Source organism: Colletotrichum godetiae, assembly GCF_030913485.1.
Source record: "Colletotrichum godetiae strain CBS 193.32 chromosome Unknown BDP55scaffold_17, whole genome shotgun sequence".
NCBI lineage: Eukaryota > Fungi > Ascomycota > Sordariomycetes > Glomerellales > Glomerellaceae > Colletotrichum > Colletotrichum godetiae.
The window spans coordinates 468-26,017 of record NW_026851265.1 but is presented as its reverse complement, the minus strand read 5'-3'; the positions used below and the strand labels follow the sequence as shown (position 1 = coordinate 26,017).

The 25,550-nt window shown below is 51.0% G+C and overlaps 10 protein-coding genes across 10 annotated transcripts; 4 read left to right on the top strand and 6 right to left on the bottom strand.

Moving 5' to 3' along the window:
* Positions 1-103: 103 nt before the first annotated feature.
* BDP55DRAFT_103978 (metallo-beta-lactamase superfamily protein) lies at positions 104-1,423 on the top strand. The gene has a single exon (XM_060565323.1). It carries the CDS (start codon positions 405-407, stop codon positions 1,314-1,316), a length of 912 nt encoding a protein of 303 aa, XP_060430416.1. The 5' UTR covers positions 104-404; the 3' UTR covers positions 1,317-1,423.
* A 106-nt stretch (positions 1,424-1,529) lies between these two features.
* Positions 1,530-2,753, bottom strand: BDP55DRAFT_550769 (uncharacterized protein; the record flags this gene model as incomplete). Its single annotated transcript, XM_060569053.1, has 1 exon — positions 1,530-2,753. One exon carries the CDS (start codon positions 2,751-2,753, stop codon positions 1,530-1,532), a length of 1,224 nt encoding a protein of 407 aa, XP_060430415.1.
* A 1,505-nt stretch (positions 2,754-4,258) lies between these two features.
* Positions 4,259-6,736, bottom strand: BDP55DRAFT_550417 (polysaccharide deacetylase; the record flags this gene model as incomplete). The annotated part of the gene is made up of 3 exons (XM_060569024.1): positions 4,259-6,009; positions 6,074-6,475; positions 6,589-6,736. 3 exons carry the CDS (start codon positions 6,734-6,736, stop codon positions 4,259-4,261), a joined length of 2,301 nt encoding a protein of 766 aa, XP_060430414.1.
* Positions 6,737-7,727: 991 nt separating this feature from the next.
* BDP55DRAFT_103940 (uncharacterized protein) lies at positions 7,728-9,924 on the bottom strand. The gene is made up of 4 exons (XM_060565322.1): positions 9,788-9,924; positions 9,182-9,724; positions 9,050-9,130; positions 7,728-8,986 (listed from the first exon to the last, which is right to left on the bottom strand). The coding sequence occupies exons 1-4, from the start codon at positions 9,837-9,839 to the stop codon at positions 7,950-7,952; spliced, it is 1,713 nt and encodes a 570-aa protein (XP_060430413.1). The 5' UTR covers positions 9,840-9,924; the 3' UTR covers positions 7,728-7,949.
* Positions 9,925-11,655: 1,731 nt separating this feature from the next.
* Positions 11,656-12,306, top strand: BDP55DRAFT_103874 (uncharacterized protein). The gene is made up of 2 exons (XM_060565321.1): positions 11,656-11,974; positions 12,029-12,306. The coding sequence occupies exons 1-2, from the start codon at positions 11,817-11,819 to the stop codon at positions 12,231-12,233; spliced, it is 363 nt and encodes a 120-aa protein (XP_060430412.1). The 5' UTR covers positions 11,656-11,816; the 3' UTR covers positions 12,234-12,306.
* A 2,538-nt stretch (positions 12,307-14,844) lies between these two features.
* Positions 14,845-15,941, bottom strand: BDP55DRAFT_631052 (uncharacterized protein; the record flags this gene model as incomplete). Its single annotated transcript, XM_060572242.1, has 3 exons — positions 14,845-15,281; positions 15,365-15,461; positions 15,522-15,941. 3 exons carry the CDS (start codon positions 15,939-15,941, stop codon positions 14,845-14,847), a joined length of 954 nt encoding a protein of 317 aa, XP_060430411.1.
* Positions 15,942-17,777: 1,836 nt separating this feature from the next.
* On the bottom strand, positions 17,778-20,351 carry BDP55DRAFT_661147 (cation transporter). The gene is made up of 2 exons (XM_060574699.1): positions 18,822-20,351; positions 17,778-18,766 (listed from the first exon to the last, which is right to left on the bottom strand). Exons 1-2 carry the CDS (start codon positions 20,122-20,124, stop codon positions 18,087-18,089), a joined length of 1,983 nt encoding a protein of 660 aa, XP_060430410.1. The 5' UTR covers positions 20,125-20,351; the 3' UTR covers positions 17,778-18,086.
* A 547-nt stretch (positions 20,352-20,898) lies between these two features.
* Positions 20,899-22,026, bottom strand: BDP55DRAFT_693207 (uncharacterized protein; the record flags this gene model as incomplete). Its single annotated transcript, XM_060577199.1, has 1 exon — positions 20,899-22,026. One exon carries the CDS (start codon positions 22,024-22,026, stop codon positions 20,899-20,901), a length of 1,128 nt encoding a protein of 375 aa, XP_060430409.1.
* A 201-nt stretch (positions 22,027-22,227) lies between these two features.
* Positions 22,228-23,042, top strand: BDP55DRAFT_103797 (uncharacterized protein). The gene has a single exon (XM_060565320.1). The coding sequence runs from the start codon at positions 22,429-22,431 to the stop codon at positions 22,885-22,887; it is 459 nt and encodes a 152-aa protein (XP_060430408.1). The 5' UTR covers positions 22,228-22,428; the 3' UTR covers positions 22,888-23,042.
* A 729-nt stretch (positions 23,043-23,771) lies between these two features.
* BDP55DRAFT_741628 (uncharacterized protein) lies at positions 23,772-25,040 on the top strand (the record flags this gene model as incomplete). The annotated part of the gene is made up of 2 exons (XM_060580443.1): positions 23,772-23,790; positions 24,251-25,040. 2 exons carry the CDS (start codon positions 23,772-23,774, stop codon positions 24,934-24,936), a joined length of 705 nt encoding a protein of 234 aa, XP_060430407.1. The 3' UTR covers positions 24,937-25,040.
* Positions 25,041-25,550: the final 510 nt, after the last annotated feature.

Below are 25,550 nucleotides of genomic sequence, written 5' to 3'. Positions count from 1 at the left end.
GGTGTTATTCCCAGTCTCAAAGTCTCGACTGTCGTTTACAACGCAAGAACTGCCAACAAATGATATGATCACATGGATGAAGAGTCCCTTGTACAATTCAAATGCTCTTCGATACCAATTCTGTCGTTAATCCGTTACTTGCTCGCGGAAACTATGTCTTGCTAGATGACCCATCCTGGTTTAGAGCCGGGATTGAATGGGTCTTGCGCCGACCGGCATTCGGTACGAGTGGGATCTCGGCACACAAAGGCGCAGGGCATCCAACTTACGAATCTGAAGGTTCGAATCTCAAAGTCAAACATCGAGACAAAACCGCTTGATTAAAGTGCTGACGACTCAATCGATCCTTTCGACAGATCTTCTGTACATCAAATTTGTAACTCAAATCAATCACAACCTACAACATGAGTACAGACGCACAAAAGAGGGTCAGTCTGACCTTCCTCTCAACCGGCTCAGTCCGCATCAAACTCCCCATGAAAAGCCAGCCCGTGAAATCCTACCTCGACCAATTCGTCACCCTCCGCCGCTTCCGCTGCATCGCAAACCGCCAATGGACAGAACCCCTCCCTATCGGCGTCTTCCTCATCGCCCACCCAGACGGGCCGATCCTCTTCGACACGGGCGAGTCACCCTGCTTCAACGACCCAGGCTACCTCCCCTACCTGTCCCCAACGAAGATGTTCAGCAGCGTGGACATCAAGCCGGAAGACGGTATCGTCAAGCAGTTGCAGCGGCTTGGTGTAGAGCCGAGTGATTTGCAGGCCATCGTGCTGTCACATCTCCACGGCGATCATGCGGGCGGGTTGAAGGCCCTGAAGGAGGCCGCACCGGATGTTCCTGTGTTTGTGAGCAAGGAGCATTGGGCTGCGTTTGGGAATAGTCCCATGACCGCGACGCTCGCGGGATGTGTACCGCAGCACTGGCCGAAAGGTTTCCAACCAACACTCGTGGACTTTTCGGCCGGTGCGGTGGGGCCGTGGGAGACGACTGGTCGGATCACAGCTGATGGGAAGGTTGTGGCGGTGCATACACCCGGCCATGTCCCCGGTCACATTTCGCTTGTTGTGTATGGCAATAACGAAGACGGGACCACTTCGACCTATTGCTTGCTTGGAGACGCGAGCTACGGCATAGATCTGCTGGATAAGGAAGAACCGGATGGAATCAACGACGATCCCATGTCGGCATTAGACAGCTTGCGGAAGATCAAGGCGTTTGCGAAACAGAGTGATGTGGTTGTTCTTCCAAGTCATGATCCCGATACCCCGCGCTTGCTGAAAGAGCGCGTTCTGTACAAGCCGCAGGACATCTGAGGGTCTGAAAGTATGGATGGGCAAATAGTTACTATCTTTAATCGAAGGATGTTTTAATATAGGCTCACTGCAGCAAGAGTCATAGGCAATGGGTGAGTCTAGTCATTAAATATTTGGTACACAGGAAAAGCTTTTTCAACTATCGTACAAGGCGTCGTCCATTTAGACGTCTTGTTGGGGGTATCAGTGCCATGAATGCCGGAGACATGTCCCTTATTTAGCATCCTTCTTAGCCTTCTCGGCAATCTCCTCCGCCTTCTTAGACTTGGCCTCAAGGACCTTCTTCACTTCCTCAATGGTCTCCTTGAACAGCTTCTCGCCCTCTTCCTTGTGCTTGTCGGCGACCTCGCGGAGCTGCTTCAACTTGGGAATGATCTTGTCTCCGTCGGGGATCATCTTGAAGTATTGGTCCAGACCAAAGCTCTCGCCAACTTCAGAGCCCTTGGACTTAGCCTTGTCGACGGCATCAGTGACGTAGCTCTCAAGACCTCCAAGGTCTCCAGACTCGGTAGCCTTCTTTGCCTTCTCAAATAGCTCCTTGGCATTTCCCTTCTTGAGTGCGTCGGCATTCTTCTCGACCAGCTCCTTGACCTTCGGGTTCTTGTCCAGGTAGGGCTTGGCCTCCTCGAGCGCCTTCTTCCATGCCTCGTCGCCAAGCTTCTGGACCTGCTGGATCTTCTCCTCAATGAGCTTGCGCACCTTGTCGAAGTTGCTGGCAGTGAAGCCGCCGGCCAAGACGTCCTTGACTTGCTTCCATGTCTCATCGACCTGCTTCTTGGCCTCGGGTCCGTACTTGTCACCCAAGTCCTTGAGCTGGTCAATGTTTCCTCCAAGCTTCTCCTTCAGCTGGGGGTGGTTGTCGGCAATGTCTCCAATGGCGTCACCTCCGAGGCTTGCGAGCTTCTGGGTGATGTCTGCAAGGACTTCGTATGCCTTGTGGACGGCCTCGAGACTGAGGCCGGCCTTGGCAACCTCCTGAAACTGCTTGTAGGCGTCATCGACGATCTTGTCGGCTTCTTCCTTGTGGTTCTTGCGGACAGTCTCAAAGTCATTGAAAGCGGAGTCGACGTAGGAGCGGCCGCCAGGGATCCAACCGACGTAGGAGTAAGCGAATTGCTTGATGTAGTCGATGGCTTCGTCGGCAGAAGGTGTGTTTTCTTGCAACTTTTGTGCGGCGGCTGTGTACTTCTTCTCAGCCTCCTTGGCGGCCTTGTTGACCTTTGAAGCAGTGCGGCCGGCAGGAGTGAAAGAGTAGATGGCGAAGAAGAGACCGGCACCTGCAAGGCCACCAGCGACACCGGCTCCGAAGTGGGAGCTTCCGCCGCCTGTTGATGATGAGGTGGTCGTCGACTGGAAGCGGAGCTGCTGGCGAGGAGCGCGGACAGCACGGGTAGCTCTCGGGAGCGTCGAGCGAACGAGGGGTCTTGCGGACAACATCTTGGTGGTCTTTTGAAGAGATGGTAGTATGAGTAGTGGTGGACAAGTGAAAGCGTTAACGAATTCAAGGGCCGTAGAATTGAACGAGGAAATTTTGATAGGTAGTCTCGAAATAGTGGTAGGTCAATGGCAGAGTTGGAGAGGATGGAAGCAAACAGCAGATTTTGAAGGGAAGAAAGAATTCGCAATTGCCTGCTCCCTTCGCGTATGGCTAGCGTCGGACCGGCGACGGAGGACAAACAGGCAGGGGCGAAGCTCTTCACACGTGCTTCAAATGCAAATGCAGTCAAAATGACGATGGCGCTGAAGACCAAGGCGAAGTACCTAGCTCTTTCCGCCTGCCGGACTCACGGAGAATGTACTCCTGTCGCCCCCTGCCATCTACAAGGAGCTGAAAAGTGACATGGCAAGCGTCAATGGGCCAAGAAAGTGGAGGAGGAAGGAACCAGACCGGGCTGGAATGAAAGCTCCGGCGTCAATGACCGGGTGGTGACGTCAAAGGCGTTCCTCGTCAGGGGCAGCTTCTTCCCCAATTGGGACAGCTACCCCGCATGAGGGGGGGCCTGAATATCCCCAAATGTGCGGGAGACCGGCGATCAATCGTTGCGGGGGAGTTCTCCGCTAACATGGGACTTCCTCGTCATGGTGATAAACTACTCAAGTCAATTCAGATGGAGGCTTGAAATCTCCGTGACGATCCTGCTATCGAGTTTTACCAGCCGGTGAGAGTTGGAAAAGCTCTTTTCCCTCATTCTGGTACTACACAATTTTGTCGCTGAGGTGCCAAGAAGCCAACGTGAATGCCTCCGAGGAAGAGTAGGTAGAGGGTCTCAATTGAGATGATGCGAGCAGTGCAAGGTCACGGAAGCTGGTCAATGGAACAAATTCCAGCTTACGACGAACAGGGAGAATCGACAAGTCTGGGAAGCTGGAACAAAGGCCAGGTGGAGAATGCTCCGAGTCTGCCCCACGCTCGGCGCCGGCTCGGAGGCACGGTAAGAGGATAAATGGAGACAACACCGGATGACCCAAGCTATTACCGACGGATTAGATCTCATCAAACGGAAATTCAGAGCTTCAAACTATGAGACGTCGACTATTCTAACGGTTTCAGATATACGACCTGCAGCGACATGGGATTAATTTTGCACTATTCAACATGATGTATGGAAGATAATCATTTCGAGTCATGTGAAAGTGATGAAAGACAAGACAAGACGTTGATAGCTCGTATGAATGATGACGGGGATGCTTGACTCCTTGATCATGCCAGCCTACTTTAGTAGTCACCGTCACAGCCTCGTAGCAGAAGCCTGGACAATTCTGCACATTCTGAGGGCATATTAAAGTGAACCATAAGCTCAATAGGCTGTTGGAAAGCAGTCACTCCGATCATTACTCATATCGACCATGATCTAGGGAGCCTACGTGTATGAATGAGAACACTGTCACCAAAATCTTCCGCCAACCCCCTAATCTCCGCTCTTTCGCCACCATCTCCGGTTTCAGAGGGGAGGTGCGTTTGGATCTTCCATACACTGATCAATCCTCATAATTTGCTTACCAGTAGCCTTGGCCTGCCTGATAAACTCAGGGAAGTACTCGACCGTGGTGTTGTATGAGAAGTGCATAACAACCAGATTTCCCCCCTTCGCAACGTCGGACTTGAACGAATCAACCTGCTTCTCCGGCGTGCTCGTCTCAGCCCACAGCCAATCCTCCACATCGACGCTCCAGTTAATAAGGTATGCCTTGTCAGACCCAGAGGCAGCCGCCCAGCGCTGACGCATACGCGCGCCTTCGACTCCATATGGCGGGCGGAAGTAGTTGGATCGTTCGCCAAAGAGGTTTGTCATTACCCTGTAGTCCTCGTTGTACTCCCAGTCGATGCTCTCCGTATCGGGTAATCCTTCCATCCTAGGATGCGTGTAGGAGTGCAGTGCGATCTGGTGGCCCTCGCTCTTGAGCTGCTGGTAGAGGCTGGCCATGCCAGTGGACGGATTCTCGAGCACTGCGCCGACGGCGAAGAATGTTACTTTGATGTCCGCGTCGCGGATGATTTGCGCTAGTCTGGCGGCGTATTTTGGGTTTCCGTCGTCGATACCGAATGCAAAAGAATTTGGCCGGGTACAGGCAAAGACCAGGGTACCCGAGGGCAATTTTTGGGGAATGCTGACGCCCGAGGGGATGGAGGGGACGATCTCGATCTTTGTTAGGGATACAGGATCGGTACTGTAAATGCCTCTGATAGCGACACTCGCGACACGTTGGAGGTTGATGTTGAAGTGCGAGATGGGGATGTAGATGTCACTGCTCGTCGTCGCGTATCGGCTTGCTTCCAGGCTGTCTCTTGTTTCGGGGTATGGTGCAATGCCATCATTACATTGAGAGTTGTGCTGTTGTAGTGATATGGAGAACTTCGTATGACCCGAGTAGGCGATGTGTAAGTACGATCCACTTTGACTGCGCAAGTCCCGACATCCACCGCTCACCAGACTGGTGAATGCGTAGTCGGGAGCTGAGGCAACTATTGTGAGGCGGTTCGAACCCCACGTCAGTCCCAACTCATCGCCGCCGTGCCAGAATCCAAGCGAGTTCGTGTTTGAGTTTGCAAATGTGTCAATCACAAGCCCGGAGGCCGTAGCGGCCGGTGCCGGAACGGTCTGTGTTGGCCCTGTCGGGGTCGTGGCCGTAGGCACCACCCAACCAGTCGGGGTGCTCCCGCAGTAGAGTGCAAGCGGGCCAAGTGTGATGGGGCGGGTCGGCGCTTCGAGAACAAGTGATCTCAGTTTGCTGAGGTTGACTCCACTGAACTTTGACCAGGGGAAATTGTAGAGCTTCTCGGTTCCGTCAAAGGTCCAGCCTAGCTGTGCAGTTGTCTGAGACGAGTACGCTGTCACCTCTCCCTCACACGTTGTCTTAGAAGTCAATTCGATCTTAAATGTAGTTCCAGCCGGGGCATTGATCCGGAGTGAAACTCCACCATATTTTGATGCATCTAAGCATCCGACTTGGGTGAAGAAGTATGAAGAGGAATCTTTCGGCGTCAAGTTAATGTGATTGTTGCTAACGATCTTTGACTGCATTGTTCCGTCATCTCCTGTCGGCAGCAGGAGTGAGTTGTATTGCAAGAAGTCGAGGCGCGACTGCGATGCCCAGTCATCGACTAGAAGTGCTGAGCAAGACGGGTTGTTCGATTGGGTCGGAGATGGCACCGAACTTGTTGGAGCTTGTGTAACCGTAGTAATCGTAGTGACTATAGAGTTTGTGTTAGCATCTGCAGAGATGATGTCCGGGTTGGTCGGCTGGCCATCACTTACAAGTCGAAGTTGCTGATGACCCCTGAGCACAGACGAACAAGATCTTGTCCAACTGCCATTCCTGAGTAGCAGAAAACGACCCGACGACAAATGACAGGGCGGCATTGAGGTTCCCGGCTGCAAAGCTATTTAGTGGGATGCGTAGCGTCTGCCAGCCGCCGGTTAAGCCTGTGGCTCGAAAAGACGTCTTTGAACTGGTCGTCGCTGAGCAGCTTGATGCTGAATTTAATTCGGCTGTGAAGGCTGCGCCTGACGCTGGTGCTTTGATATCGAGCTGGACGTGTGTGTACAAATCGGTCTGCAGTGCTTGGCAGGGAAACGTCTCATAGTAGTAAGCTCCGCTCTTGGGAGTGAAACTTAGAATGCCGCCAGAAGCGGAAATGCTGGACATGCTTGCATCATCTATTGAACATGGAGTTAGTCACTGGAGGCTCTTTAACAGCTGCCAAAAGACGATCGATTGAAGGACACCGCCCGAAGCATCGGTCGCTTGAATTTAGATATTGGACTCTTACCTGAAGTCCATGAGCCGAGGTTGTTCCTGTTCGTTGAGAAAGAGCTGGAGAAGTCGTCCACGAGGAGATCAGACGTGCAGACAGCACCAAACGCAGCTACTGCGCCGTACACCGCGGCCAAGAGACAATGAGTCTTGAATCGCGACATCTTCTGCGAATCTCTCAACGACTGGCTTGAGATCGTAGTAACGAATGTATGAATGGGCGTACTTGGCAACCCCTGTCTGACAAAAGAGCCGATGGACGAGAGTTGCGATGACCGGCGGAGCACCTCCATTCTATATGCCATATAGAACATCGCTAACATGTCGAATATCCGCCTTGAGTTGCGCCAGGCTCTTGGCCGCAGAAGCCCAGGTTGCGTGTGGTTCGATCCAACTACCCTCAGCTGAATTTCCATGCGACCCGGGCACAGAGGATGCCACTATGCAGTAGCATAGATGCGGGCCGTGGCGTCACTCATGCATTTTCCTCGGGACCGCTAGAAAACGTTGACCTCTCACAATGGAACTTGGCGGTCGCCAATTGTTCGATGTTTCCCCCGCTCGCGGACCGGGCCAGGAAGGGCTGAATACGGAGACGCATTCGATGGCGTTTTCAGGACCCCGCGGCAGCGCATTGTACCCCGGACTCCAGCCCATCGGTGTCGTGCATTCTCCTAAGGAAAGTCCGGGCCGGCGGTCCAAGGTTGTATCAACTGCCTCTAAGGCTCCATCCGCGCCAACATCTTGTGCCTTAATGGTCAATCTCATAAACGTCAATTCGATGTGGAGTCGGTGAGCCTCCAAGCTTACGTGAGCATGCCATGGCGCTAGTAAGCAATAGTCTCGGAATACGATGCTTGGCGCAGTCAAACCTGGTGGAATTTCCACCCGGTGAACGAAGCCATCGGGGAGGAGAGGAGAATAGACGGCACATAACAACGCGCGATGTGTATTCGTAATTATGCGACAAGCAGGCCCTCAACTCTTCGTCGGAATTGAGCTGAAAATCAGAGAAGGCGGCGCATTTGTATCAGACGAAAGTACACCGAATCTTGGGCGCAGAGTCGGATCAACACACATTACGTTTCTAGTTTCCTAAGCAGGAAGGTGATAGTGCCAATCAACCGTGTTCGACATACATGTAAGTTCACTGCGGGGGTTAACAGGAACCTGAAGTCTTCACCAGCATTCATTCACGCTTTAAGTAAGGATTAAGATTTATCAAGCAAATCATGTAACTAAAAGCATCGTGAGAATGAAACAAGCTAACAAACTAAAGGCTGAGCGAGACTGCTTACGTAGAGCTCCCATGTTGTTGCCACGGAGTCTGGCAAGGTCAACTGACGCTGCTGGGGCAGCGACATAACACCACGACTTCTAGGGATGCTTGTTGCGGCCAGTGAATACTAGCACACCACCACTGTCATCATCGCTTCCACTGTCGTCTCCGTGGGCAGCGACGCTCCAAGTATCTTCAACGTTGCTCGATCTACTCTTCGCAAAAAACTGGAAACCGCGCTGGCGAGACGAGATGGATAGGCCTCCGATCCGGGACGACAGGTCATCCAAAGTGACTGAAATGCCAGTAAGCGGCTGACATGTTGGCATCGATGACGTATCAGTGTCGAACCTCTTGCGCTCGGAAACCTTCTCTCTAAGCGCAGTGAAAGCAGCTTCGCGGACCTTTGCCAGGACCGCATCAATCATCTTGTCTTTGGTCTTCGATATCTCACCCTCTTCCAAGACATCTGGGACGGTCCAGCTGGGGTAGACGTTCTGGTGGGTAGGCCGGACTCTAACACCGCTGCTGTGCGCAGCAAAGTAGTAATCGCAGAGTCGACAGGTAGGCTTGCTGCATCCGATGTACTTCATACCTTCATAAAAAGGAATGGAGTGCATATCTTCCGCAAATTCTTTACGGAGCCAGTCGAGAAGAAGAACCTCACTGTGAACAATTGGTTTGAACGCCTTGCAACACTGAGTCGCAATCCGGCCATCTAAATCGCAACGTTGGAGCTCATCAGCGTATTGGCAATATGTCTTCATCATCTCCTCGTCACTTGTCATCCGTGATAGGATATCATGCGCTGAACGGGTCGTTTTCTTTTGCATGGGGTTGAGGCCAGCTTGAAACGCGTTCATCGGGTTAGGTAGTGGCTTGCTCGAAGCTACAAACTTGATCTTGATACCATCAAGATCAAAAAGTTCCGGATAACGCTTTCGTGCCATGAATAGGATCTGGGTTACCCTTAGGTAAGACACTAGTCGTCCAACAAAGTGTTGCAAATCACACCAGTACGGAGACTCGTCGACTTTTCCGGATTTTCCTCTGTCCACAATGGAGTGGTAGATTGTTGATTGACGTAGCTGTGTGGCTGCGTGGACGAGCGCCTCGTTGTTCTTTGGATTCTCTCCTGCAATGGACGGGTCAGTATGGTCCTCTTATGACTTCAATGAAATCAAAAACGCATCCTTACTTGAACTTTGGCTCTTAAGAGACGCCTCGGAGTCGTCTGCCACACGTTGGAGCTCCAACAAAGACGTTTTGACCGATGAATCTTTCAACAATGTCAGAATGGTCGCACCGAGGCGAGATGTTTCGAACTCACTCTGTCCAGACTCACGCCTGTCGCAATCTGCGATGCATTGAGACAAGGCCCCGGCTAGTCCTGCTCGGTAACACTGGATTCGTCTGCGATGGAAGTACAGAATCTGGCCGAGAACATGCTGGAATGACTTCGAAGTAATATCGTCCTTAGAATCTGACGGTGTTGCATCTGTCTCACTCAAATATTCGAGAACGCTGAAGATAAACTCCTCCACCTCCGCGACCTCTTTTGCAGATCGTTGGTTGGATGCAAAGGTGTAGATCAAGATGTCAGGCAATTGAATGATGGCCACAGATGTTACGGTTTTAACTCCACGCTGGTTGTCGCATATCTGAGCTAACTTGTTCATGAAGCATTCTAAAATTGCTCTGTGGTTTTCACCTGGCTCCGCAACGTCGCTGAAAGGTTGGTCGAGTTGCTGCCCACTGGTGGGACAGGCTTGAACCAGACTGTGCAGAAGAGTCAAAGCTTCGTAGAATCTGTTCAGCCTTTTGCAGAGCCTGAGACTGATGGGATGGTCTAGACCGTCGGCCGTCATCATTTCTGTCAGAGTGGTTTCTAATTGTAAGTCGAAATGTTTGCAAGGATTTGTAGACAATATCTTACTTGGACCCGATCCCTTAGCGGAACTACGTGTGTTCGATTTGCCTTTGGCCATCTTGAATGAGGGTGGTTGAAGAAAACCTGATCAAAGTTGGGCTGTATACTCCTAAGATAGATATTTCGCAATATTTGACAAAGTGAGAACTGGCTGTGTGTGCCTCACATATCAATTGAACATCAAGGAAGCGACAACTTTTCTCATATTTAAGCGAAGCCGGATTGCTACAGGAAAGTATGCAAGAGAGTCACGCAAGGTATCCCAACCAGCATTCATGAGCAAGCTTCCTCTGATCCGGCCATGGCGGGGCCCGAGGCGGACAACTATCGCTGACTCGGAGCAAAACTCGACAAAAGAGTCCGAAAAGGACTCGGGCGCGCATATGCGTAACTCGCCATTCCGCGACCTCCGTTGTTAATCGTATAAGCGTATTACACGTATTCATTGGCAACCAACTGCCCAATTTGCAATCACACCCACTCACTTCGAGTGGGCGGCTAATTTCGTGCAACGCGGGAGGCCGGTGAGGCCAACGATGGAGGTTGTAAAAGGCTGTTGGTTCTGATGTTGGCACACAATATGTTGGGTACTGCCCTCGAACAATGGTATCAATGCAGGGCGGAGTGAGAGACTGATACAATGCTTCGAGGCATATTACAAGGCATTTTGATGTCAATTCGATTGGCGTCTGCTGCATATCTACTTAGGCAGCAAACCGGTCGCCCAAATGGTCCAACAACTATCAGACGCCATAAGCCAGCCTAAAGCCTCCTGCCAATTGGCCGACGAGCGCGTGGGGTCCGTTGGACTCCCGCATTGTGACCTGCAACAGGCTGCAAAGTACATTAGCCCCATCTCGTCAAGCCAGCCAAATCCGAGAAGTTCACCGAGTTTCGTCTCCACTAAGGTAAGACGAGGTGCTTTGGAACGGAGGCCAAGTTTCCAGCCAGTCTTAGAAGCACGCACGAATAGTGTCGTTGGGGTCGAATGTCAGGCGACGAATGATCCGCCATTTATGAGAGGTGCCAACAAGCACGTCAAGGGAAGTCGGAAGAAAAAGAAAGAAGTGTAAAAACGAGGATTTCTGGCCAAAGCGCTCTATTTCACATTGGTGTTTCCTTTGAGAGTCAAAAACTTTAAGAAGGGCCTTGGTTTCCGGTCAAAGTCATCACAGGTGGCATCCTACTAGCTCGCAAGTTGCCTACGTGTGGGTTCTGGTTAAGCACAATTTTCTCCTGCTGACAGAATACTTGATCAACATTGCTCATTCCCATATCATCTCAGTCTGTCCTATCACCTCAACTAGTCTAAGAAGACACAAGTGTATCAGCGAACAAATCCATGTAAAAAAACATGTGAGTATTGAGATGTTCCCGCAGCGTGTTTTGAATTGGGTGCCCACCTTTTTGGTCCTAGTTGTGGATATTCATGACTATGGAACTATGGAAACACTGCGGGAGGCCTGCGCTAACGACACCGCGTCAGTTTGGAGCTGATATCTTATTTCTGAGAGGAGCCATTTGTTTCTGTAAGTCTGAGCCTTGTCTGAAGTATTTGGAGGTATGTCATCTTAGGGAAATTGAGGCATTGCGGCATCGGAGATTTGGCCAAGTTCTCTTTAACAAGTGTCACACGCAGAAAGACGAAGGGCACAGCCAGTGAAATCATCTGAGTGCTGAACACCGCATCGGGGACACGAGCTCAAGTCCATTTTCTACCATGGGTCGAGAGTCTCGATATTACGGAACCCCTCCGGAAACTCACGGCTATTCTGGCACCAATGAGCCAGGGGGTTGGCCAACTGCGACAGGTGGCTACATAAACGACCTCCATGCCCCAACTGACGATCTAAGCCACCATCCGCTGTTCTATCACTCTCAAATGAGACCAAGCACCGCTGACTGTTCCATCGAGCGATCTGACTATCAGTCTTCTGAAACCGCATCTCAAGCGCTCTAGGCGTTTCGGGGTGGATCTTCGCACAGGGTCAGTTCCCACCAGCGACCATCACAGGGACCAGAAGGTTGGAGCGATATGGATGCCGAAAAGTACGCTCAGGAGGCGATGCAGACCGGTCATATCCCTCCCGATATGCTTCCCGACTTGAGTGCTCCTCAACAGCGGCAGCAACTCCAGTATGTTTGTACCGACCCAGGCTGCACCAGAAGCTATGGGAAGAGGCATGAGCTCAAGTAGGTTTAGAAATCTCACTCTGTTTCTGCTGGATTCTGATATTGGAGACGCAGTCGGCACATGAGGAAGCACAGCAAGCCATGCGCTTGTTCCGTTGAAAGTTGTGCTGAGCGGTTTGCGGATAAGAAGAGTTTGGACCGACATCAGGCCACCCATGGAATTGGAAGGGATTCACTTGACTGTCCTGACTGCACCAAAAAGTTCACAAGGGCTGATAACCTATCCCGCCATCAGCAGAATAAGCACTCGAAAGGCTAAAGAGGCCCTGATTTCAGAATGGATCCAAGCAATACCTTTATGTTACATTTCTGGTTGTAGTTTGCGTTTATGGATAGTATATTTATCATTTGGTATTTGATACTCAAAGCATTGCCAGAAACTCAACTTCGGTCCATGATTGACAGGTACTTGGGATTCCAAGGCCCCTGCTTAACATCCATCTTCGTCAGAACTTGACTTTCGATTCCTTTGCGCAATCTGGATATAGTAGGCCTTATTGTTGATACATAATGTTGCACTCTTCCCTTGAGTAGCTTTGATTTGCATTGTTGCTGGCCAGAGTTCCAGTCTTACAAGTCGTAAAATTTGTTCAATAACGTTCGTTCAGATATGTGAATGCCCATGTCGGTAATTGACATGAAAGATGCCTTCCAGCCAATGAATGGACAAGTCAGTCACACTTAGATTCATCTCGAATGCTCCATGAACTACGTCCTCAAGATAGAAGGCTTGCTCTCATTGGCCGATTACCGTGCACATCTCACAAGCTAATGCCGGAGGCCAACTCCATGGCGCTGCGAGCTAACCTAATGAAAAGCAGCAGATGACTCTCATCATACACTTTCGTGCTGTAAGGTATCGAGAAAAGGGTTGGTTGCACGTCCTAGCGGCTATCTGCTTCCTTGCTTGTTATGAAGCAGTATGGCAATACCATCAACAATGATCGAAGGTGACTTCGAGTGCTTCAAGATTTTGAACCTCTAAGACAATTTGCTGTAACAGTTATCACTGCATGGCATGACGCATGCAGGCAGCGACCGAGTTTGGCCGGAGCGAACATTGGACAACTGCTTACGAGACTTGCATGTACCAACCGCGGGAGGGAGCAGAGAATCTATTGGACGGACTGGTACTTTGGTAATCGACTTTTTTGCACATATTTAAAGAGGGCCCTCTTCAGATTTGCAAGCTTTAGTCCGTTCACTACCTCCCACGTCAATTGCCCAAGGTTTTGGGGTATCGGTGCGTAGATTACCACCCTACAGGACTGGAGTCACTGCGGGAGGCCGTCTTCGTCAGTAACTTCACGGAGAGGACCGAAGAAATTAAGACTTTTTCGTTCATTCGCCAACAATAGTGCTCTTCTACCCTGTGCTGTGGGGAAATCAGGCCGTGAGTTTACTCTCGTTAGCTTTAGAACGAGTACTCTATTGACACCAACATGTGTGCAACAGGGTGATATTTGCCAAAATGCAGGGCTTGATACTTGACGAGGGGCAATCAGATGACATGTTCTGTTCTTTGGGCACGGCATGGCAATCTGAGGCTTTCACCGGGGATGACCGATGCTTGTATCAGTTGGACTCGGCACCTAACGGCACACTCGGTCCAACCAATGCTGTCTGTTTGCCTGACCCGACTTTTCAGAGTCATCACTTCACCTCTTTTGGTCATTTTCCCGAAACCACACCTTTAGGGCCTTAGGCTGCTGAGGGTGGATTGCCGCGATGGGGAAACCCCCAGTTTGATCAGCGGCATTCACAGGGTTCGGAGGGATTGACTATGAATGATGAAGAGGCAACGGTTCGGGCTGCTCAAATTGCGTTTGAGATTCGACATGTGTGCGAGTCTTGTGGAAAAATATTTTCACGGCCTGGGGATCTCACGTGAGTCTTTTCAGTTGTTAGGATTCTTAAGGAACCATAGTGACCCATTCCCAGGAAACACCGAGACAGACATATCCGGCCTTTCCATTGTCTTGTTTTCACTCCAAAAGCAGTGCCAAGCCAGTGCCGGATGGAATTCGCTACCGAGAAAGATTTAAATCGGCATCACGAAGTCAATCACGAGAAGAGGAAAATCGCAAGGAAGTACACATGCGCCGACTGCGGACAAAAATTTACCAGAGATGATAATCTCGTGCGCCACGTTAGGAACAGGACTTGCAAGCCTCGTGAAGAAAGGGAATTATGAATGGGATGGAGACGTCTGCTCCTAGACATAGAGCATCTCAGGTAAGAATGTCACTTACAGCCAAGCCATCAAAGTCTTTGATCGGGGAGACGAAATGAGTTCACGCATTTGTGAAGGGCTAGCCTGCAGAAGCGGGCAAAAGTGGTAACCAGCACATCTTCTAACCTTCAGGTCACAATTGATTTCTCTTGTCCTCACTCCACGAGTCACTGGGTATTCCCTACCGGGCAGCACAATTGGCCACTTTCTTCCACGGCCTTCATTAAGCTTCAAGTTGAAATTAAATCACTAAATCCATTTTAACATCATAGAACAAGGGAAAATATCCAGGTATAATAGTGTTGGTGTACACGTCAGCAGGGCAACCGTACGGTTAAAACGAAGGGTCGATAACGGTATGTATTGGCTGCGTATGGAGGAAGAAGTAGGAAGTCGTAGGCAGAGCCCACGATCTCTCAGAGATGGTGTGTAAATGGAAAGGCCGTTTCCATGGCCTATGCCGCCTTCCAGGTCCACCCTTTCTGCCGACTGCTCAGATATCCAACAACAAAGCTCCGTCTCAATGGCACCAACTAATGTACAAATCTGACACGCCTCTCATACATAGCTCAACTCTCACTCACTAGCGGCCATGGAATGTGCGGCTCCCAAAAGCCCTGATCTAATCCCTTGAATATCAGCCGCTGGACCGCAGCATATGATGCGATGGACTTGCCGCTGCAGGCGGTGGGAGCACGTGCGTGCTGGGTTGAAAGTTCTGCGTGGGTGTAACCCGAGTACCGACTTCCATATTTTCAGTGCGGGGTGGAATAGTTCGCAGTGCAGCAAGCCATGGCCGACGCGCTCCTGAGGCAGCGGTTCTAGACTTCCGTCGGTCTTTCAAAGATTCACTCATTCTCTGCAGGATTTTAGGGCATGCAAGGGCGAAGATGGAACCCCAGAACGCTCCCAATGCCGGTGAAACAAGTGGCATTACAGTTGATGATACCAGAGATATGATTTCTGAGCGAGCCCAGCCGCCGTTTCCAGGCTTGTCGCCTGAGGGGAAGTTAGCACAGTCTACTTGAATGGTCAACCTCAGGCGGGGACAAGATATAGATTCACCGGAAACGTCTAGCAACAACATCACAGAGATTATAGGAATGGGGTTGAGCAAGACAATAAGATGCAGAAGGAAGGTTAAGAAGGCCACTTACCAGTAGCTGGTTGTGATGTGTTAGACTTGCACTGGAAGTTGAAGTAGATGTTTCTCCGGGAAAAGTCCAAAAGAGACGCGTGTCCAGGGCTTTCATCCTGCTTTCAGAACCAGTATCATGTCTAAAATTATATCATTCCACCACTTGGAATACTTACTGATGCAAAACGTACATGATAGTTCATAAACAGGAACAGTACCATCACAGACGCACCATGCGTGGTACCAGTATGTTTTTGCTGGAATAAGTCGCCCCAAAGCACCAAAATCTGAATGATTCTGAAACCCCTGGTAGAATTGTCGTTATCGAATACCGCAATCCATAAAGCCGAGGCGTAGTAAAGTCCCACTTGGGCTTCATGTCGGGTTCGGTCGCCGCCTCTTGACATTCGAAAACTGTTCCAGAGTTCCCTGACCATATCAAAACACAGCACCAAGGTAGTTACTCGGTGAATCATCAATGATAAGAGGGGCATATGTCTATCCAGGATCAATATAAGACAGATGACGGCTCTCCCTACTGTTAAGACAGCCTCGTCAAGCTTTCGTTGGGTGAAGGTGTTTCGAAGGACTTCCATCGAGCTTTACTCCCGAACGACCAGGTTCCTGTGGGCTATTTATTTCGTTAGTTTTCGGATTATTCAATCCAGAAAGACCTATCTGATTGCTTCTCCGTACATTGGACTTTGAGCAAGACGGGAGGAAGACTCACGGTATTCTCAAATGATAACCGCTGCAGACACGCGTTTATGTGGTGGTTCTTTTGCAAACCATGGAGTAGAGTCTTATCTTCGATGTAGAGATTTCAACTGGAAGCTTACTAGATGGGGATTCATCTTCAAGTGCCAAAGAGAGACTTGTGTTATTTATGACTCCTTCCAACATCGCGACAACTTGGCGACAATAGAATTGAGCCTTCAAACACCACGAACGCCATTTCTACACAGTTTTTAAAACAGTGCGCAGGCAGTAGATAATGGAAAATACGTTTGTCTTCTTTCAAGAGTGGCCGCTTTGTTCAGAGCTGAAATTGCTGAAGGGTGTGGGCTGATTACACTGAGTAACTCATTCCAAGCCACTCTCCTCTTAGTGTCTCTAATGTCCAATCAGTCGACTCTCGCGGGCTTTCTCATCAAAATGGAGTGTTCGCCTTGAGACATTGACTTTCACCTTCCCGTTTAGCCGATTTATTTTGAGTCTCAATCGTTCCGTTGACAACAGTAGTGCCTCATCAAGTACTGTTACATCAACCAACGGACTGGCCGTCATTCTTGGGAAGCATTCTTAACCTTGTTCGCCTATGGCACAGCTTCCATTCGTCTAGAGGCGCGTTTTCCAGCTGCGTTGCTATGTATTTCTCTCGTGCCACGAGGGGCAAGTCACGTAGCTTTGTCTTGCATAATGCATTGCGTCTGGTTTGACACCACTAAGATACATGGTCCGCTCACTCTGGGGTTCGTTCATTGTGAAAAAGATGAGTAGCCACGTGCAACATGTAGGGTCTATCAGAACCTCTAGCATTGCATAACACTCTTTGGACTCATGTTTGTGAAATTTTGCGATGTTTCTACCTGAGACCATGTGCCCACGGCCGTTTTCGTGGAAGGCACATCTGTGCCAATACCGCACAGAGAACAGTGGATTTTGCGCGAAATAACTAGCAATGGGAGATACTTCCTGTGTGCTACCTATGACACACAAGGTATCAGACCACCCAAGGTTGGTGCAATAGTGATGACGCACTAAGGATGTTCCTTCCTTCCTCAGTACTCTACGTTCCTAAGGGTGTCATGTGGACTGGAAGGACGGGAACGGCAGATGCGGCGCTAACAAGCATTGCCGCCATCGTTTGAGCCATTTTCGCTGCTCAGGGTGGTTTGCCCGGGACGAAAACGGGACTGGGGGCGTCTACCACTGCCGTTCTGTGGCTCAATCCGAGTCAATGATTAACGTGTCAACATCTCAATGATACATTTTAGGCAGCAACTCATATGATCATCGAGAATGTCTTGAGTTCTTGGGCTTTTTGTTGGTTGGCAAACAATTATTAGCTGAAATCACAAAACAAACAATTTCGACAGAGTCATGCGAACTCAACGGCTATTCCCAGTAAATTAACCAAAAGTCTCTTTTGAGTTCGAGGTTTTACCTGGCCTTGTAGATCACCTTTATTGGCTGAATTTCTCGGCTGTGTCTTGGTGACGTTCACATGGCTGCGACATCACGTCTCTGCCTAACCGTTCCCAGCAGACGTGACCTCTGTGGCGCGTCGTACATCCCGAAGTGTTCCATCGACAGCCCCTCACATGCCCTCTAGCATTAAGACGTTGCAATGCAGACTACCTACATCGACACAAAGTCGAGGTGGGGGCGACTGATGGCTCACAATGATCGGTACTTGAGAGACTTTGGTAGTCGTATATGTCCATCAAGCCGTTAGAAGTACTACACTAACCTATGGCTATGTCAGTGCCTGAGCGTACAGGCTAATGCTTAGGATCATGGACTCATGGAGTCTCCTGAGACCTATGGCAAAGGTTCGCTTGCAAGTGTAAATGTATGGGTACGCCCGCCCGAGTTGAATAGTGATAGAAGTACATTCAACGGTCTCTCCGATTCTTCCCTATTCCTCTGCGTAGGTAAGTAGTATACGCATGTATAATGTAGGACGTTTCCATTTTTTGCCATCATTCACTCCACCTCACACCCTCTTCTAGCTCCTCTTACCTCCAATCTTCCTCTTCCTCCTCCTCCTCCTCCTCTAATAGCCTCTGTACAGGTAGTCGCACAGCTCTGTCTAGCGCCACAGGCAAACCTCGATGGCGCCCTCTCAACATCACAAGACACAAGACCAGTTTGCTCCCGGGATGCCAACCCCCAGAAAAGCTCATGGCATCTTTAGGCAGTCCCACAGATATGCCAACACAGCCATAGCCCGAAACTACTTCAAAAATGACATTGAAGACCGAAAAGTGTACTGGATCTTCCAGGAAGTGAGACGTCTCTATAGTAACGATGACTAAAACAGCCAGTGCGAGAAGCCATAAATCATGGGCGAGCTGTCCCCGTATTTGCTGGTTCACGAAGCCCATTCGAGTTTCAAACCCGTTGCCTCTCTTATCGGTTTTGGCTGCGCCAACACCAGCAAAGCTGAGATTCTCCCGGAGGAAGTGTGTCAGAATACTGCTACCCACTGGATACCTCTTCTCTTCCGAGTTAGAAGAGCCTGGAGAAATTTCATCGTCGTGGTAGATTCCTAGAGACCGCTCTTCGTAGACGTTGGAGTGTCGCATCGTGATCACCACAGGGTACACGGAGATATACATCATAATAACGTACAATACCTGTAATCCCGGATAGGCGGAGGCTATGGGGATGACGTAGAAGCCTCCAGAGCGAACAGCTTGAACTTCATCAGTAGATGTCGTTTTCTTGGACGATGGCAGGGAATGACTCACCAAAAGCTTGGAACAAGCCGTCCAGAACTCTTGCTCCAGTAGGAATGGCTTCAATAACCGGGTTGCCGATATTGAGAACCTCGAACGCCATCCAGTCAATACCATTCGTCATAATAACCATAAAGAAGAGCCACCACGTCGGCCGTGACGGAAAAAGATTGGTGTAGACTCGACGCGGGTATTTCAGTATGAACTCCAATGTGCTCTTCAGCTCCACTAATGTTCCCTCGGCGGTCAACGCTCGAAGTATCTTTAACGCTGACCAGAAGATGAGCCTCAGAAACAGCGGATAAGCCGTGTTGCCCGCCAATATAAGGAGGCCCATGGTGATAAGTACGAAATATGCCTGCTGGAAGGGCACTACGTTGGCGTCCAGCAACGACATGCCTGAATTGTTGAAGGCTGAGACGGCAAAGAATATGCCGGCCCACCAGGGGTTTGCGCCATTGGACGTCGCGACGGTCGGCATATTGTTCGCGATCCAAGCTCCCAGAGCAAGACAGCCTAGTACTTGCCAGAGCACTGAATACAGTGGGACTACAATTGACAAGAGGTGAAGGGCCCGGTATTCGAGGCCTCCTAGACGGGAGCGTTCGGGCCACGTGAGGGAGTGGAGCTGGGAGTTGCGCGCCTCTTGAGAGGCGCTGAGGAAGGGCAGCCAAGAGCGGGAAGGCTTTTTACCCGAGAGGGTTGATGGTGTTGAGCGGCGGGTAATGTTTCCGGTCGTCTCGATAGTGATGTGGTTCCCGGCGGCTCGAGCCTGAGATGAGGCCCCCAAGTCACCCAAGCCAGTGCCACTCGCGCCCGTTTTCTCTTGAGTCGCAGCAATACTGTTTCTGAATACGGGCAAGCCCCCACCCTGCTGATCTCCCTCATTCCGGGCACGGGCGACCTCTCGGAGGCTCTTTTCAAAGACGTGTTTCCTCGCCACAACTGTCCATATCGAAACCCATACAGAGCTGCCGATAAGAATAAGCAGCCATAACAGCACCTGTTGCCAGACAGTCATCTCGCTGAGATTGACCGTGTTCAGTCCGGCTTCCGTCATGGCGGAGATGACGAGGAATAGAGAGTCGACATAGCTGATGCTGCCGTGTGGATTCGACGAGGCGTAGAAGATTGCCGATGCGAGGAGGGTTGTGCCGATGAAGTAGGCGTAGTGCAGTGTTATGAAGTTCAGAGGTGGTAGAAATGACCGAAATCCGTTCGTTGATGAGTTTTTTCCACCCTGGGCGCGTTGATGAGAAGTCGTCGGTCGTCGTGGCGTTGACATCGTCGGCATCTGGAAATTCAGATTTGCCATTGAGTGCCGAGCCGGCAAAGAAATTAAACTTTCCAGATCGCGATCGCCAAGTTCGATGGATCTGCGCAGCCAAGGTCGGGTTGCTGTCTTCAAGTCTTACTCACCCTTTCCCTCGACAACTTCTTGAGTGATAAAAAGAGTTGCAATATCCACAAAAAATTCGTCAAACAAACTCCTTGCCGTCAACGCAACATTTCGAAACTTTCAACCTTCTCACAGCTCACAAATTGTCGGTGAGAGGGGTTCAGGAGTGGGTAAGATCCACTTGACCAAGCCGAGTCATTCGTCCAAGAAGACAACAAAATTCTGCGCTAAAGGGGCGCCGTCTGTAGAGCCGGGGTTCTTCATCTCGCTTGGCACGTGGGCCCGCTGTAGCTTAATCTCACCGAGCTTCACCGAGGGGTTTGAAGTTCAGGGAACTCTCTTTAGTCTACTGGTAGCAACTCATACAGGTATGAACATGGACTGGAGCTTAGGGACTAAAGGAGGAGAATGAGTGCGGCTTCACAGCAAGCATTTTACAACGAATTCATTTCATAAAGTGGGATACTAGTTCGGGCAAGCCAATTTATTCAAACATCCTACTCGTGAACACCCAGCTACCTTGTTCCAAGACAGCCAAAACCAGCCATGTGATACCAAGCTCCAGAGTCCCTTTTTGTCGTAAGATACCTATGCCATGCTCCTCGGTGTTTGTATACCGGTATAAAATTATAGAGACAAAAGAAAACAACTCCCTTCAGGATTCCTGCAGTCCATCAGCTACCTCTCCGCTTAGAAGCCGAGGAGACCATTGAAGGTGGTAGCAACATCAGCGCTCTTGTCACCGGAAGCCAAGATCTGAGCCTTGGCATCGAGGCACTGGGTCTTGGCGGCGTCGTTGGCCTCGCAGACGTTGGTGAGCTGATCGCAGACGCGGTTGATGATGATGTTGGGGTTCAGAGCGTCCTGCTGGCCCTGAGCGACGAGGGCGTCGGTGGGCAGGAAGGTTCCCTCATCAGCCTTGCGGCCAGCACGGCCGGTCTGGAAGTCAATGGTGGGAGTGCACTTTCCGAAGTCAGCAGCACCAGTGGCAGCTCCACCGTTGTTCGCGTTACCGGCGTTTCCAGTGTTGGCATTGCCGTTGTTGGCGTTGTTATTGCCGTTGTTCTGGTTCTGGTTGTTGTTGTTGTTCGCATTGCCAGTGTTGGCGTTGCCGGTGTTGTTGCTCGCGCCGGCGTTTCCGCTGGCGGCACCACCGCAGGAGCTGCCAGCGTTGGCATTTCCGGTGTTGGCATTGGCATTATCGGCATTGTTGTTGTCGTTGTTGCCGGTGTTCTGGTTGTTGTTGGCGTTACCAGTGTTGGCATTGCCGTTGTTGTTGCCGGCGTTGGCATTGCCTCCGGCAGCAGCACCACCAGCAGCCTGGCCCTTGATGGTGAAGTTGGAGAAGCCCTGAGCCTGCATCACCTCGGCCACAGACAGACCAGTGGCATCAAAGGGGTTCTGAAGCGAAGTGGCCGAGTTGGCATTCTCGGCATCGGATCCGGTGACGGCCGGGTCGACGAGGGGCACGATGCCGCGGAGAGCCTCGGTGGCGGGGAGAGAGGCGTCGCCGCAGATGGCGGGAACGCTGACGACGAAGGGGTTGAAGTTCTGCTCGGCGGCAACGACACCCTTGGCAGCGTCGAGAACGTCGGCACCGGTACCGAGGGCGGCAATCTTGTCGGCGAGGGTCAACTTATCGCAGGGGTCGGCGGCGGCGAGGAGGACACCCGGAATACCTCCAGCGAGAGTGGCGGCTTCACCGGGGTTGCCAGCCTGCAGAGAAGAGACGGCTTGAACGGGGACCTGCTCCTGGCCAAAGCGGGCCTCGACGGTGGCCAGAACGGCGGAGATGAGAAGGATCTTGGAGTAAGACATATTTGCTGATTTGAGGTCGTGGGGATATGGTTGAAGCGACGTTTACTGGGTGTCGAAGAATCGAATGGGGTTTAGAAGTTAAAAGTTGAAAAGATTGTAGTAGACCGGCTAGCGGTTTGTAGTTGGATCAAGACAAGAAAGAGTGTCGAGAACGTAAAAAAGTTCACAGAACTGAAAGATTGAAGAGTAGAGAAGGATGTTTGTTGGTTGCTGGATGAGGAGGGAAGGAGAATAGTTGGGATGGCAGGCGAGATCATCAACATTATATAGATCTAAGAGACTCAGGTGTCAGACGAGTTGTTTCCATGATGCCACGGCTTTGGCGCATAGGCAAGAAGGGGGCAAGACGAGACAGTCTGCGACGATGACAACCCATGATGGGCATCTCCCCATCCCTTCTCGATGCCGTTCCCACTACCTCATACATGGGATCGTAGCCGAGAACGCAAGCCTGCTCTGCCTGCTTTCCGTCTTGCTCAGCCATCAGTAAACGCCGCCTCGTGGGAGAGTACGACTAGGTCGAGCTCGCAACGTGCCGCAGACTCCAGAGTCCTACTCATGGCCCCGACCACCCCCTTAGCGATGATCATACTACAGCAATGGGACGAAATAGCCATGGTGCGGCAAGGACGTCACGGCCACCACAGTGGCCCAAGTCGTCCGCGTGCCGCAAAGTGTCGTCCCAACTGGCCTCACACGCACAGTTTGTCTCATGTCGCCTGGATCGAGGATTCGCCCAGGGAGCATGGGGGTTCGGATGGCCGCCCCCGTCCAGTCTCTTCTGTTCGGGAACGCGGCCGAATTGACATGGAGGTGCCCTGCTGCCAACTCGTGGTTGCTTCGGATCCTGCATGTGCCTAGCCACTGCCTCTTGATGGGGTTACGCTGACTAGAAGTGGTTTAGACCAGGGCGATGACGGCTTGTAGCGAGCTCATAGAGAGAGTTAAGTTAGAGTCCCTGGTCAAAAAGTAGCCAAAATGATGAAAGATGAATGGCGTCAATGGGGAAAAACCCCAACAACATGGATCATCTGGAGGCGAGGGGATTCGAGAAAGGGGGTCTCTGCGCAACAGTGATGTGACAGAGGACCATTCATGGATTAGCGTCCCCCAGGCCCCTAACGCACCCCGGGCCGAGCGTATTACATCCCTGTAGCTTTCGGGGCCGAAGCGATGAAGAAGATGAGAGAAGAAGTCTTCTCCAGCACCCTAAAACTCCCCCGGCACAGCTTAAAACGCGGCATCATGAGATAGAATCCACCATCATGGGGCCTCCACTTGGAAGAGGCATGATGTTGACTTGGACACCCGGCAATTATCCACCATTCAGATCCTTTCTGTCTAGCTTGTCCCACCAGCTTTGGCTACCACGAGAGGGGAGCTTGCGACGCGATGCTCCGGAGGTTTAGGGACTGTATCCTGTGAGAGGAGAACAGAACGACAGTGAGCTGGTTTTGAGGGCTCTGCGACATTGAAGAGGAGTTGTGCTGGGATGGTCATGTTGACAAGAGAAGCATGGGAGCTTTGGACGATGATATGACATTGAACCTTTTGTCAAGTGCCATCCGATGGGGTCTTGACCTCAGTCTACAAACCGAGCTGTCAAAGCATGCGTCGTACTGGTGCGAAAGAATATGACCCTGGGTTGCATTGCCTCGTAGGAGTCGTAGCATTAAGCTCAGTAGGAACCGAAGGTGGCTGCTGGGAGGCTGAGAGCCTGAAATGCATTAGGGCCAGTGTCACGCATGGCCCAGTGGGCTGAAGGTCAGTTAATTAAAAAGTAATCCGCCGCCAGTGCTTGTATTGTGGGCGGTAGTTGGTCCTCCCGGTTGACAGGTCCGATTAATTAAGTGAACCCGTGGCTCTGGTCCTCCTCACATCTCCTCCCCAGGCGATCCAGTCGTGAAAGATTGAGAGCTTGTTTTTTAGACATGTCAATTTCCCCGTAAATGACGTTCAATGGGATGAAATGCATGTTGCAAGTTCACTGTAACGAGAAACAACTCGTTGATCTGCGGCTTGACGAACTCTGATCCAAAACTCATCAGTTATTATGTGGTTTTGCTTGCTCATAGCGTCTTCCCTTGCCGTCGATCCAGATTGACTTTCTATGGTCGCTGGCAGCTGTCAGTCTCACTTGGCTCTTGCATCGTACCCAATGCCTCTGCTCCCAGTCTCACTCTTCACTTTCTCCCTGTTTCCTTGCTTTCTGGCCACTGCCCAGCAACGCTCGGGCTAGAGATCAACACAACTCGCATGGGTGGTACTGCACAATACGACGCGAGACCTGCTAAGCCTAGTGAACCCCATGACCGGCAACGTTCGCTTCGCAAGCGCCTATCTCTCCATATCTCCCCCTTTGACTCCGGCAAAAGACTTGCCGTAGCCCTAGCTAAATTGCATCGGTTCTCTAGCCTACCAAGAACAGCAAGTCAACGGTTGACCGCCATTGACAATGTCCAGTCCAGCCACAAAAGTCAGGGCCTGGCAAGGATCTGTGCCATCCCTGGGTCCGCTGTCCGTCCCATTTGGGCAATCCCAGATTTCGAGATCGCATCGATCAAACAGCCTCATCAGGGGTTCCTGAGACGACTCCAAAACCTTATGGGTCTCGACCCAGTCCAACCAAACAAGAACATTGAAAAACTTACCTATTCGGGCTTGTCTGCCCTTTTGACCGAACAATACGTGCCGTGCATCTCTTACAAAGGAGTTGAGCAGCTGGTCAGTTTTCTCACTCAAGTGACAACATCCCAGGCTTTGTTACCAACGTACGTAGTAGTCAAGACGCTTCACTTGCCGCCTTTCGGTTCGAGGCCCGCCAAGCCGAGGCAGGGCGAAATTCTCTTTTTTCAGCTTCTGTGCCAAGAAGCTGTGTTTTATCCGTGCTTCTCACCATCCCGTTCCTGAATTCTGTTTATTTTGAGATGACTACATCAACAATCTGCCGCAACTCCTGTGATCTTGGAATAGGTACAAGCCGTCTTGGCTGGAACGAATCACGAAAATGGCGGTCCAAGAACCATCAATAAATTTTCATCCAGAGTCGAGGTCGGCATACTCCGAGTTAAGGAAAGATAGGTTCCGATCTTTAATGGACTTGACGCCTGCCTCCTGCGTCCCTGCCACCATCCTACCAAAGTTGACAAGACTTCTCGACGCTTCATGGCGCGGCAGATGGCCAGACCTCGGGGACTGCCGTGACTGCCGTGCATGCACTTGACATCCGGCTTCGGCGATGAGTCGGTATCCGTATTGAGAAGCTATTTTCCTCGCCTTCGACTTGACCTGCCATCGAGTCAGGTAACTTGCATGTCATTCCACCTCAACTTCCTCGTCCTCTGCTCGTTGCATAACATGATCTCCCCAAGCCTCCCCAGCCACAAAGCTCGCCGGACTTCCGAGCTGGCCTGAATCGTCTAGATCCGTCTGAAGTCTGATTTCCTGCCCGTCTGAAGTCTAGATTCTTCCCGTCGGTCCATCTCCTTCTTAGGTCCTTCTAGTATTCACCTCCACCGTTCTGT

What these genes read in the sequence shown, in the direction of transcription:
- BDP55DRAFT_103978 (XM_060565323.1), top strand. Translation starts at nt 405, where the DNA reads ATGAGTACAGACGCACAAAAGAGGGTCAGTCTGACCTTCCTCTCAACC.
- BDP55DRAFT_103797 (XM_060565320.1), top strand. Translation starts at nt 22,429, where the DNA reads ATGCCGTTCCCACTACCTCATACATGGGATCGTAGCCGAGAACGCAAG.
- BDP55DRAFT_103940 (XM_060565322.1), bottom strand. Translation starts at nt 9,839, where the DNA reads ATGGCCAAAGGCAAATCGAACACACGTAGTTCCGCTAAGGGATCGGGT. An exon ending in CAGGCGTGAGTCTGGACAGA is followed by an intron (nt 9,131 to 9,181) that starts GTGAGTTCGAAA and finishes CATTGTTGAAAG; the next exon opens with ATTCATCGGTCAAAACGTCT. An exon ending in TCTTAAGAGCCAAAGTTCAA is followed by an intron (nt 8,987 to 9,049) that starts GTAAGGATGCGT and finishes CGTCCATTGCAG; the next exon opens with GAGAGAATCCAAAGAACAAC.
- BDP55DRAFT_103874 (XM_060565321.1), top strand. Translation starts at nt 11,817, where the DNA reads ATGGATGCCGAAAAGTACGCTCAGGAGGCGATGCAGACCGGTCATATC. An exon ending in GGGAAGAGGCATGAGCTCAA is followed by an intron (nt 11,975 to 12,028) that starts GTAGGTTTAGAA and finishes TTGGAGACGCAG; the next exon opens with TCGGCACATGAGGAAGCACA.
- BDP55DRAFT_661147 (XM_060574699.1), bottom strand. Translation starts at nt 20,124, where the DNA reads ATGGCAAATCTGAATTTCCAGATGCCGACGATGTCAACGCCACGACGA. An exon ending in CGGCTTGTTCCAAGCTTTTG is followed by an intron (nt 18,767 to 18,821) that starts GTGAGTCATTCC and finishes ATGAAGTTCAAG; the next exon opens with CTGTTCGCTCTGGAGGCTTC.